Source organism: Talpa europaea, assembly GCF_964194135.1.
Source record: "Talpa europaea genome assembly, chromosome: 5".
Classification (NCBI taxonomy): domain Eukaryota; kingdom Metazoa; phylum Chordata; class Mammalia; order Eulipotyphla; family Talpidae; genus Talpa; species Talpa europaea.
The window spans coordinates 68,015,930-68,030,229 of record NC_140071.1 but is presented as its reverse complement, the minus strand read 5'-3'; the positions used below and the strand labels follow the sequence as shown (position 1 = coordinate 68,030,229).

The window sequence follows — 14,300 nt, the reverse complement described above, 5'->3', positions numbered from 1 at the left end:
ACAGGCAGACTGATTACATACACTGCTGAGGGGAGCAGCAGGCGAGACAGGAGAGGTCTGCTGCACCATGTGGGTATCTCCCTGGCTGGGGATCAAACTCATGCTGCAGTGGCTGCAGATAGCTTCATGCTATCTGCAAGGGGTTAAGGTTGCGTCTTAACCCCTTGTGCCAACAGGAAGGCCCAATAATTTGTATCTTTCAAAGAATTGTTCATTTTATCTAAAATGTGAAATTTACTGATAAAATTGTTGATAATGTTGGGGGTGGGTGGAGAATCACTGCATTGACATAGTGGCAGATGCCCCACAACAACAGCATCTAGACCACAGAGGTAGCACAAACAGGGTATAGATAGGGCTCAGACATGGCAGACATAGCACAGAGGTACCAGACTCAGCATAGTGGCAGAGGCAATGCATGATCAGCAGAGGTGGCAGAGATGGTGCAGCAGAGCCTGGTCATCACTGCCTGCAGCTCTCTACAGGAGTAATGTGGACCAGCAAAAAACTCTTTCAAAAAATTGAGGAAGACAGAATGCTTCAAAATGCACTTTATAAAGCAAATATTACTCCGATATCAAAAGCAAAACAATTTACCAATCAATATGACTTATAACTATATGTGCACAAATCCTCAATAAATTCTTAGCAAAGCACATTAAAGAATACATTAAAAGGATCACATATCATAAGCAAGTAGGATTTATTCCAGCAATGTAAGAATGTCTCAACATCCGCAAATCAATCAATGTAATTGATAAAAATCATATGATCATATAAATAAATGCAGAAAAAGCATTTGGCAATATTCAACATCCATTTACAATAAAAGTTCTCAAATAATGGGGAAAGAATGAAATTACCCTACATAATAAAATAATATCTGACAAACCAACAGCTAACATCATACTCATTGTGAAAAAAATGAAAGCTTTTTCTCTAACATCAGTTAAAAAGAAGCATGTCCACTTTCACACTATTAGTATATATATGTTCAATTTAGTATTGGATGTGCTAGTTAGGGCAATTAGTCAACAGAAATATATACTGAAGTCAAAATAGGAGAAATAATACTGTCACTTTTGCATACATCAAGATAACATAAATTGAAAATTCTACAGACGCCACTAAAAATACTATTAGAAACCATAAATCAGAAGAGTAAACTGTTAGGGTACAGAATCAGTTAAAGGAAATCAGTTGTATTTACATATGCAAACAAAAGCTAAGAGTACAGAATTAACTAAAAATTTATTTTGAATAAAAAAAGTAAAAACTGGTAGAGGACCTGAATTAATAATAATAATTAATAATTACAGCTTTACTTTACTCCCAATTTTTATTCCTTTTATATCTCTTTTCTAATTGATTTAGCTAGAACTTCCAATACTGTGTGAACATCAGTGTTGGGAGTGGACATCCTTGTCCTTTACCAGATCTTACTAGGAAAGTTTTCAGTTTTCCACCACTGAGAATGATATTAGGTATGGCTTTGTTGTAAACTGCCTTTATAACATTATGGTATGTTCCGTTTATCCCAGTTTTTTTGAGAGTTTTCATAAAAAGACATTGGAGCTTATCAAATGCTTTCTCAACATCTATTGATTTGACCATATAATTTAATCTTTCCTTTTGTTGATGTGCTGCATTACACTGATTGATTTTTTGGATGTTGAAACATCTTTGTGTCCCTCTTGGTCATGGTGTCTGATCCTCTTACGCACTGTTGGATTCATTTTGCTAGGATTTTATTCAGGATTTTTGAATCTGTATTCATTACTAAGAGTGGTCTACAATTTTCTTTCTTTGTGCTGTCTTTCTTTGGTTTTGGTATGGTGGTCTCCTAAGAAGTATTCCTTCTTTTTCAATTATTTGCAAGAGCTTAAGCAAGATGAGCATTAATTCATCTTTGAAGGTTTGGTAGAATTCACTTGTGAAGCCAATTGGTCCTGGACTCTTGTTTTTTGGGAGAGATCTCATTACTCTTTTTTAATTTCTTTTCCAGGTTTCTGATAGTGTTTCCATACACTTACTTTTTATTTATTGATTTTATATACTACAACTCTACTGAATACACGTATTAGTTCTAACAGTTTTTTGTTAAGTCTTTAGGGTTTTCTATTGTGTAATGTATCTTCAAACAGACATATTTACTTTCTCCTTTCCAACCTGGCACCATTTCATTTTTTCTGAGTTACAATTTTAGATGAATAAGAAAACATAAAATAGGGGTCTCCCTGGCGGCACAGGAGTTAAGACGCAGCAACTATGAAGCTATCTGCAGTCACTGCAGCACAAGTTCAATCCCTGGCCAGGGAGGTGACCCACATGGCACAGCAAACCTCTCCTGTCTCGCCCGCTGCTCCCCTCAGCAATGTATTTCAATCTGCAGTCAATCTGCCTGTTCTGCCCCCCACTCTTTCTCTGGTGAATCCCCTCACCTACCACACCTCTTGCCTGGACCCCAGTTCTTGCATGCATAAATAAATAAATCTTAAAAAAAAATACAAAGTAAAATTCACCATTGGCACAGAATAAAATGATTCCTCAAAATAAAATAGCTACTAAACATGAAAAGATGATCAATTTCACCCATATTAGAGAAAGTAAAGTAAAGCCACACTGGATATCATTTCTTACCTACCAAAGGAATAAAAATTCAAAATTTTTGGCCTTCCCCGTGGCGCAGCGGTTGAGCACTGGGTTGCGAAGCTGCCCGCAGCCTTTGCAGCACCGGTTCGATCCCCGGCTGCTCCCCAGCCACCAGAGGAGGGTCCCACATGGCGCACAGACCTCTCCTGCCGCCCGCTGCTCCCCTCAGCAGTGTACTTCGGTCCTTCTGCCTGCTCTGCTCCACACTCTGGCTCTGGTGAATTCTCTCACCCTCCCGCACTTCTGACTGTACCCAGTGCTTGTATAAATAAATAAATGAATGAATGAATAAATCTTAAAAAAAAAAAAAGATTCAAAATTTTGACAACACACACTGTTGTGCAGATTTAAGAGAAGTTGGAACTTTCATATATTCCTGGTGGATATGAAAAACCGTACAAGCTCTATTTTAAAAAATGTATTTTTATATTGACAGTATCTAACAAAACCCTATATACATTTACACATTGAACTAGAAATATCATTTTCAGGAATTTACTCTGACACACCTCAGGCCTCTCCGGTGGCACAGTAAGTTGAGCACAGCGCTGTGGAGCTGTCTGCAGCCTCTGCGGCGCAGGTTCAATTCCCGGTTGACAGGGGAGATTCCCACATGGCAGACCTCTCCTGCCTCGCCTGTTGCTCCCCTCTGCAATGTCTTCCATCCGTTTGCCTGTTCTGTTCCCAGCTCTGTCTCTGGTGAATTCCCTCACCCTCCCGCACATTTGACCTGTAACCCAGTTCTTATATAAATAAATCTTTAAAAAAAAAAAAAATACAAAGCACGTCTATAGCAAAGTGATTCAAAGCAGCATTATTTGTGATTGCAAAATACCAGGAGTCTTAAAATGTCATACATAGTAACTTGGATGAATATCTAAACAATTTCTCTATTGAAAGGAACCAGAACTCCCAGGGGAAAGAGTTTATTCCAGGAATGGAAAAAGGAATATGCCAGATCATCCTAAACATCTTAGTATGCCATTAAGTAAGAGTGCTCAAAGAACAATGGTATAATACTCCAGATGACTGAAAGCAAACATGGCTGCCCAGGTCTCCATCCCCCAATATTTCTGCCTAGAGCAATCCAAATAACAAATATGAAAATTAAAATCGCACAAAAACCAGGACCTGAGGATTAAAAACAAAATGTACACACTTCAAAAAAAAACTTTTGGTGAGCCTCCCCAGTGGCGTAGCGGTTGAGCGCTGGGCTGCGAAACTGTCCCCAGCCTCTACAGTGCCGGTTCGATCCCTGGCCGCTGGCAAGGGTCCCACATGTTGCACAGACCTCTCCTGTTGCGCCCGCTGCTCCCTCAGCAGTGTATTTTGTCAGTCTGCCTGTTCTGTTCCCCGCTCTGGCTCTAGTGAATTTTCTCACCCTCCCATGCTTCTGACTGTACCCAGTGCTTGCATAAATAAATAAATAAATCTTAAAAAAAAAATTTTTTGGTAAAAAATAAAAAAATATCAAATCAGAGTATGATTTCTTAAAGTCATGTTCCAGATTAAGGAAACTAAAGAGAAACTAAAGAGACATAACAACTAAATGCAATGAGTGATTCTGGATTAGATCTTCAACCTGGATGAAAAAATAAATCCCAAAAAATGACATTATGTGGTAGTTGACAGAACAGGATATCCATTTTTGATAATAACATGGTAAAATTACTAAATTTCCCAAATTTGGTCATTATATTACACATAAATTTTAGAAAATACAGGCTTAATTATTTAAGAATAAGGGAACATGATATCTTCCACTACCCTGAAAATCATTCAGAAAAAAATATATAAGATATAATATGTTGAAAGAAAAAGGTAGTCATAGAGAAAATATGACAAAAAGTTAATTAATGGACAGAAGGGCATAGAGGAATCTTTGTTTTATTGAAATTTTGCTGTATGCTTTAACTTTTTTAATAAAGATATAAAAATCATTAGGTATAAGGCTTCTGCTTCCAGTCTAGAGAAACAAAGACTGCTTTATTTACCTGCCTAAAACAACTAAAAATGTATTTTTTATATAAAAATACATAAAGCACAAGCATTCAAGTCATTGGATACCAGGCCTTGAAGGACAGTGTACCCTGAGAGAAAACAAATAAATGAACTGAGCCTGAAGGTAAACCTTATAAACTGGAGAAAATGTCCAAGTCACAGCCCAAGGAAGAAGAGTCAAGCAGAGTCCAGCAATCCCTGTGAGTTAAGAGACTAAGGTCAGGGCACAAAGACGCTAACATAGTAACGTAGTCAATGTACTGGAGAAGAGACAAAGACAAGGTAGTGAAGAGGAGAGAGCTGAGTAAAAAGAAAACTCAGGAGATCTGCAAAGACTTGCCTTTGATTATTCAGCTAAGTGCTAATCTGTTAAAAAGTATGAGAAACTACCATATGCCAAGAAAATAACCTAACACAGGGATATATAGAACATGGTCTGGAGCTCACATGGGTCCTTGGAATCATACCAAGTCCCAGCAGTCAGAGTATAAAATCTCATAACATGGGGCTCATGCCTTTGAGTACTGAGAAAGATCTTGATAAGATCACCCTAGACTTCACATAACTCTGATTCCACATAACAGACATAAAAGAAAAAACTAAAAAAAGGAAACTGTCTCTACATAATGTAACCAAAACAAAGTCAAATATATTTAAAGAAATAAAAAATAATCAGTACCTAAAAAGGTAAAATTCACAATGCCTGGCATCAAATAAAAGATTACCAGATGCAGGAAAATACAACCCAAAATAGTGAGAAAAGTCAGTCAGTCAGAACCAACTCAAAGTAACACATGAGACAGAAATGTAACACAGCGGACAAATAAAAAGTGGCTATGACCGTATTCCATATGTTCAAGAAACTAAGGAAAAGATGCAGCATATTAAGTATAGACATGAAAGATTAAAAAGGTTCAAACTGAACCATTAGAGATTATTTATATTTATGCTTTGCTCATTTTCAATAAGGATATGGCTCAACAACTCAATTTCTGTTTCCTCCAGCTCCTCCGTCCCTTGAAATGCGGGTAAGGGGAAAAAAGAATTGGGTTTTGGCAGAGATGAAAAGATAAATAGTAGAGAGGCACATATAAATTTAAATAATGGTGACACAGGAAATGACAATGCCAGACAAGGAGGAGAGTGGAGGATGTGGTATTGCTGGAAAGAAAGGGCCATAAAGATCAGAATTAATCTGTAATATGCATATAAAGGGTACTGGAAGCAGAAATGTTTGAGATGGATAATACATTGTATGGAATCAGTGATAGATCAGACATTATGTAAAAATATGATTAGAGAAATGGAAGACATTGCAATAGAAAGTAACCACAATGAAACACAGACAAAAAACAGAAAAATACGTAAGTAGAACATAAGTAACCTGGAAAAACCTCCAGGTGGCCAAATATGTATAGAAGTTCCCAAAGGAAAGAAAAAAAGGGAAAAATAAAAAAAAAATTGTTTGAAAAAAATGGCTATATTTTTCCAAAGTTTATAAAAACTGTAAGCCAATAGTACTAAAAAGGTCAACAAATTAATAGCACAAGAAATATGAAGAAAACTACACAAAGGCACATAAAAAATTGCTTTAAATAAGTGATAAAGGAAAAATCCTAAGTATAGGGGGGAAAACATTAGATACAATTTTTTCATCAAAAACAGGGCATCCTGGTGGCGCAAGGGCTTAAGCTGCAACCTATGAAGCTATCCACAGCCTCTGCAGCATGAGTTCAATCCCAGGCCACATGGCACAGCAGCAGACCTCTCCTGTCTCATCAGCTGCTCCCCTCAGCAGTGTACTTCAGTCAATCTGCCTGTTCTGTTCCCTACTCTGTCTCTGGTGAATCCTCTCACCCCCCCACACCTCTGGCCTGTACCTCAGTTCTTGTATGCATAAATAAATAAATCTTTAAAAAAACAAAACAATGCAACACAAGAATACAGGGACATCTTTAAAGTAGTGAATGCAAAAAGTGCTAAACTGGAATTCTATATACAACAAAAATATTTTTCAAAAAAAACATAAACATACGTCCACTTTTACAAAAAACTTTAAAGAAAATTAACTACCAGCAGACTTCCTTTATAAGAAATGTTAAAGGAAGTCCTTCAAGCAAAAGGAAAACACCAGTTGGAATCTTGGATCTCCTCTTCAAAGAAATGTACTCTTCAAAGAAATGAGGAATACTATTAAGTGCAACTCAATGGGTTATGTTCCAAAAAAAATAAAATAACCAACATAATCAAAAGATAAACAACTCTTTGTAGCAGTGGAATTTATAACGTAAAATTAAAAGGTCTGATAATAATAGCACAAAAGACACAGGGAGAAATGGAAGTATACTATTACAGAAATTTTATTATAGATGAGGCCCTACATATCACTAAAATGCATATGTTTAGTAAATTTAAGAAATATACTACAAATCCTAGAGCAACCACTAAAATAACACAATAACTATTATAGAAAACAATCCAACGAAGGAAGAAAAATATAATGATAAAAATCCAATTAGTCCAAAAGAGGTGGGAAAAGGGAAATAAGAACAAAGTGAGAGCAGACAGCACGGAGGAAAAAAATAGCAAGATTACCAATTTAAACCTAATCATCTCAATGATCCCATTAAATGAAAATAAATTAAACTGCAGAGATTATCAAATCAGGAACGAAAGCAAAACCCAACTATATGCTGCCTATAAGAAACCTACTTTAAATATAATAACCAGATAGGGTGAAAAAGACATACATGCCATGCTAATATTAACCAAGAGGGTTTATATTATTATCAGATAGAGTACATTTCATAGCAAAGACTATTTCTGATGAAGGTAATTTAATTATGATAAAGGAATAAATTCGTAAGAGGAACTGAAAAATCCTAAACATCAGTCACCTAATAAGCAAATTTATGTGCTTATAAAAAAAAATTTAAAGTAACAATTCTAAACATTTATGCACCTAGTAACAGATATTCAAAATACTGGAAGTAAAAGTTAAGTAGACTTCAAGGAGAAACAAACAAATTTACAATCATAGTCAGAAATTTCAATTCCAGTCTCTCAAACATTGATAGAACAAATAGACAAAAATGACTAAAGAAATAAATACCTGCACACCATTATCAACAATTTTGACCAAACTGTCATTATAGAACACTCCAACATAAGCAGAATATCAAGTGCACAATACAGAACATATTCTGAAACAAGTATACATAAATTTAAAAAAGATTCAAGTCATATAAATAGGTTCATGCAGAACAGTGGAACTAAATTTGAAATCACTAAAAAAAAATCTTGGAAAAAAGCCCAAATATTTAGAAATTAAATAACAGATGTTAAAAAAAGATATTGGTCAAAGAAGAAATAAAAAGGAAGGCTAAATGCATTTTGGACTGAAAGAAAATGAAATAGGCATATGAAAATCTATGGGGAACAGTTAAAATATTACTCAGAGAAAATTAATAGCACTATAAGCTTGTATTACAAAAGAAAAAAGGTCTTAAATCAATAATCTCAGCTTCCATATTTAGTAAGTCAGGATGGGGGAGGGAAGGAGAGCAACTGAAACTCAAATTATATGGTGGGAAAATGAATAGATATCAGAGCAAAAGTCAGGGCAATAAAAAAACAGAAGAGACAATCAATGAAATCAAAAGATGATTCTCAGACAATATCAGTAAAATTGAGAAACCACTAACCAGACTAAGAGGAGACAAATGGTCCATAACAAGAATGAGAGGTAATAACTACTACAAATTCTACAGCTATTAAAAAGACAATAAGGTAAAATAGTAAACACATTTAACTTTGACAACTTAGAAAAAAATGAAATTCTTTGAAAGGTACAACCTACTCAAGAAATAGAGATCGACAGAATAGCCATCTACCTTAATTCAAGGTTCAAAACATTCACCAAGTGAAACATCCAGGCCTAGACAGCTTCATTGGTGAACTCCACCAAATAGCTAAGCAAATAACACCAGTTCCACACAAACTTCTCCAGAAAACTGAGTAACAGAAAATAATCGCCAATAGTCCAGCATTACTGTGATAGACAATATTACAAGGAAAGGAAACAGCAAATCAATACCCCTCAGGAACAGTGATACAAACGTTCAAAAAAAAAAAAAAATTAGCAAACTTATTCCAATAATATAAAAATAATACATAAAAAACAAATGGGGTTAATCCAGAAATGTAAGATTTTTTTAAACATTTAAAACATTTTAAAATCAATTAACACATTCCAACAAGTTATCAAACAGAAAAGAAAAATCAATATAATCAAAAATTTCAATAAATCATCTAAGCATAAAAAAGATATAGGACTTAACAAAATACAACATTAATTCATGAAAAAAAAAAGCTCAACTAACTGGGAATAGAAGGGAATTTCTACAAGCTCACAGAATACATCAGCAAAAAAACCCACAGCTAACATCCTAATTAATTGTGAAAGACTACATGCTTTTTCCATAAGATCAGGAAGAAGACACATATGTCAATATTTATGTTCCTTTTTGTACTAGAGGTTCTAACCAGCGCAAAAACCAAGAAAAATAAACAAAAGGTATCCAAATTAGAAAGGGAGAAGCAAAATTCTATTTGTATTTATAGATGACATAATACCTAGGTAAGAAGTTTAATAAAAGCTACAAAGTCTTGGAAGGTTTAGGTGATAAGATTAATACACATGATAACGTTTAAACAGTGGGAAACTGAAATTTAGAAAAATACAATTTATGAGAATCAAAAAAGATGAAATAGGGCCTCCCCGGTGGCGCAGCGGTTGAGCACTGGGTTGCGAAGCTGCCTGAAGCCTCTGCAGCACCGGTTCGTTCCCCCGCTGCCGGTGAGGTTCCCACATGGCGCGCAGACCTCTCCTGCCGCCCGCTGCTCCCCTTAGCAGTGTATTTCGTCAGTCTGCCTGTTCTGCTCCCTGCTCTGGCTCTGATGAATTCTCTCACCCTCCCGCGCTTCTGACTGTACCCAGTGCTTGCATAAATAAGTAAATAAATAAATAAATAAATGTTTTGAGAATTAAAAATAAATAAATAAGATGAAATATACATTAATCTGAAAGATCTGCACAATGAAAACTCAGAAAAATTAAATTATATACCATTCATGAATTGATGACCAGTACTGCTAAGATAGTTTCCCAAAATTTATAACATTTATGAATCGATAACCAATACAGTTAAGACGTATTTTTCCTTGGGCCTCCCCTGGTGGCGCAGCGCTTGAGCACTGGGCTATGAAGCTGCCCGCAGCCTCTACAGCGGCGGTTCGATCCCTGGCCACCAGCGAGGCGAGGCGTCCCACATGGAGCGCAGACCTCTCCTGCTGCCCGCTGCTCCCCTCAGCAGTGTATTTCATCAGTCTGCCTGTTCTATTCCCCGCTCTGGCTCTGGTGAATTCTCTTACCCTCCCACGCTTCTGTCTGTACCCAGTGCTTGTACAAATAAATAAATCTTAAAAAAACGAGATATTTTCCCAAAATTTACCTATATATTGAATTCATTCCTATCAGAATTCACAATCCTCTTTTATATAAATTGACAACTTTATTCTAAAATTCAAAAGAAAATACATAGGAATTAAAAGAACAAAACATTTTTGCAATAAAAGAACAAAGTGAAATTACACTCCCTGGCTTTGATTTTGAGATTATCAAGCAGTAATAATCAAATCATATGTTACTGGTGTTATGGTAGCCAAGGATACATGAAGAAGAATGTATGCAGAATGAAATTCACATGGTCAATTAATTTCAAACAAAAATGCAAAGGCAATTTGGTTGAGAGAGCTTTTACTCTTTTCAACAAATAGTGGTAGAATATATAGATATCTTTATGTAAAAAATGAACTTTGTTATATACTTTGCCCCATATACAAAATTAACTAAATATTGGATAGACCCAAATATAAAACTTTAAACTATAAAACTTATAGATGCAAACACAAGAAAAATTATTTGCAACTCTGTACAAGGCAAATTTTTTTAGATATGTCACCAAAAGCACAATGCTATAAAGAAAAAATTGCTATACTGGAATTTACTTTTAGGTAGAATAAATTATGGCTTCTCAGTGTTTAAAGGAATGACTGATTTACTCCTGTTTTTCTTGGATTTCCAATCACTGTTCAATTGTTATCTCTTGATATTTCTTCCATGGATGGTAATGCTATAGATTTAAACCACTCCCAATCTGCATCACCTTTCCCTAATCCCTTTTGTCACCCCAAAATCTTTTCTGATTTCCATAATTATCTAAACATTTGTTATCTTTCCCTCACCAAAATATTTGGCACTTCAAATCTACACTGCTGATTACTTTACTGATATGATGTCATAAATCCTCAGTCTTCTTATCTATTTCACTTTCATTTTATTATCTTACTTTTCCAAGAGCATAATTTTAGTTAAATATAATAAACAAAACCACAAGGCTCCACTCCTTCCCCCAAAAAAAAAAAAAAAAAAACTCACTAAAATGCAATAGAATTATTTAAGTATAAATGCACATCAATAAAGAAAATAGAAAAAGGGACAACCACAAATAAAAAAAAACCAACAAAATGTAAGAAAGTAAAAAGCAGGTAAGTGGTAACTGATTAACATATCTTGAAAAGTTGAAACTTAAATGGTCTGTAAAAGGAAAGTCAAGAAGAAAAGGTAAATTTACAAAGTAAGACAAATTCAATACATCTCAGGAACTGGAGAGACCAAAATGAAGGAGTGGAAAGAATGTGGAAATAGGATTGATTCAGGGTCTATATATAAACAGCAGGGAGAAGTTTAGTTTTAATTGTTCAGCCCACAAGCAGGCAAATATACAACAAAGTTCATTTTTTACATAAAGATATCATATATTCTTCAGTCAATGCAGAAGAAAACAAAAGAGAGAAATGAATCCTTAGACACAGAGACCACCAAGCAACTTACCAGAAAGAAGAGGATTAGCACTCAACCTACTTTCCCTATATGGAGGGTAAATGATTGTCAGGCTTTTCTGCCCTCTCCCATTAGAACTGATGATGGATCCCTGCAGTCCAGAATGCATGCCTGATGGCAGGCACCTGGATTTTGTTGTTTATATTCAGTTGTATTCTACAATCACCCTTAAAAAGAGTTACCAAATAAAATATGACAAGCATTTAAATTTGAGTTTTAGATAAACAATAAGCAATCTTTACTGTATTATGTCTCAAATACTACATGCATTTTTTTAAAAGATTTATTTATACAACAACTGGGCTAGATGCACAGGAGGGTGAGAGGATTCACCAGAGACATAGCGTGGAACAGAACAGGCAAACTGACGAAATATACTGCTGAGGGGAGCAGCGGGCGGGACAGGAGAGGTCTGTCGCACCATGTGGGATTCTCGCAGGCTGGCTGCAATCGAACCCGCGCTGCACAGGCTGCGGATAGCTTCACAGTGCAGCTCTCAATTGTCTTCGCCACCAGGAACGCCCTACATGGATACTTAAATGGTGGCCTATATTTTTATTTGCTGTATCTGGCAACCCTACCTTCAGACTAGAGACTAGAGATTTCCTTTTTGGGATAACCTGACTGACCCAGGAAAAGAAATAAAAGTGATTAACATTAAGAAGTTTTCAACAAAATCCCAGATTCTTACCTAACCAAACATACCACACAAATATTTCCCATAGGAAACAGTTTTCTCAACAACCTACTAAAATCCTAACACTAGTAAGTGAAAGAAACACACAAATATTTTCTTAACTTTCCAACATAAAACTGGCTGGACTTTTTATACTCTGAATAAATATTATGAACTACAATATTTAAGTAAGATTGTGGAAATAAAGCAAAAATTCAAGAACTGTTATGTATGTAATATTTCATCTTTGGTACCTTTAAAGAACAATTAACAGTGTAATTTTTGGCCTTTATATTTATCCCCTTACTTTTAAATTTTATATGATGTTTGTATAATCTTGGAGTTAAAATCCATAGTTTATCCAATGACTTTTTAAATGAGTAAACATCAAAATACTAGTGTTTTAGTTATGAAATGACATCAAAGAACAGCTACATGGTAAAATAAACCATCTGATCACTATACTAACCATTCAGAGAGGAATTCAAGAGAAGGCACATTATAGTAAAAGTATGTGTCTTAAATAGAAAACAGCAGAGATCAAGGAACACAAAGAAGGTAATAAAATTTGTAACAATGATTCACAAACCTAATTTGAAAGATCATGGTTTCTACTAAAAAAAATTTTTTTTGAAGCTCAAAAATTTCATACCTGTGACTTGAAATATCAGGAAGTATAACCCATAATTTATGATTTTTGAAACTGTCCCCTTGAGATTCTGATAAGCATCAGGATTTTGTAATCACTGCCTTAGAATGTTGACTTAGGTATACTAATTCAACAGTATGATCTATTTTCCTTAAGCCCAATTATGATACTATACATAATAAATGATGAAATTATTATTCTTACCTTGGATACATTGCTGACATAATTCACTTGGATAGTACTTTCCTTGTCAACTTGATTACAAAGATTCTGTAAAGTAGATGCATATTCTTTATCACTTTTTATTCTCAGGGCCATAAATTTCTTCACTGATTCCAGTAACCGTAATTCCCAGTCTTGCAATTTTAATACAGCTTCATGTGAATTCTTCAAGTCACTCCCAAACCCCATTTTGGTAAGGCACCGTCTTATCCTCCACACTGAACAAGTGAGCCTTCTAATCAGCACATATCTGTATATGTAAATAGAAGAAAAAAATAACCTTAAATCAGAAGGAAATTAATCTTCAAAGCAAAGTTATGGCCCATTTCTCTTAGGGTAAAAATATCACTACAACTGAATGATTATTCCCAAAATATCATGACCAACACAATATCCACCAGGATCACATCTATTCAACTTTTATTAGCAATTCTAGCCAGTAAAATGAAAAAAGACATAAAGATTAGAAAGGAAGAAAAAACACAATTTTCATTTGCAGATTACATGACATTGTATATGGAAAATTCCAAGGAAAGCAACAAAAAAGTATCATAAAAAATGAGTAAGATTATAGGGTATAAGACAAATAAACAAAAATCAATTGTATTAACATACAATAGCAATGATTAATTCAAAACTGAAATTTAAAAATGATTCTATTTAAACCTCATAAAGAATAAAATATAAATTTTAAAAAGCAAATATATAACTTATACTCTTAAAGCCACAAAATAGTGTCTAAAGAAATTAAAGACCTAAAACAAAGGGAAAGACTAAAATTATACATCCAAAAGACAAAATATTATTAAGAAAACAATATTCTCCAATTTGATCTACGATTCAATTCTATCCAAGTTAACATTTAAATAGCTTTTAGACAGAAAATTCACACCAAATTCATACAGAAATGGAAAAGAGCCAGATTAGGCAAAAAAGAAAAAAGAAAAAGAATGAAGTTAAAGGACTCATACTTCTTGACTTCAAAACATACTGAAAAGATACAATAATCAAGACAATGCGGTATTGGCATATGGGTAAACACAGAGATCAATGAAATAGAGTCCGCAGATAAATGTTTACATTTATGGTTAAATGATTTTCTGCACCATCCCACCCCCAAAAAAAAAGTTAACTCC

At 34.7% G+C, this 14,300-nt stretch overlaps 1 protein-coding gene across 2 annotated transcripts in view; it reads right to left on the bottom strand.

Annotated features, from left to right (window-relative positions):
• Positions 1–13,353, bottom strand: part of FER (FER tyrosine kinase) — a gene marked incomplete at both ends in the record, with an annotated part of 433,549 nt that extends 420,196 nt beyond the window's left edge. For both annotated transcript variants that reach the window (XM_084234011.1, XM_084234012.1), the window contains one exon: positions 13,147–13,353. In XM_084234011.1, the coding sequence (XP_084090137.1) occupies positions 13,147–13,353 (207 nt within the window). The remainder of the gene's footprint in view (positions 1–13,146) is intronic.
• Positions 13,354–14,300: the final 947 nt, after the last annotated feature.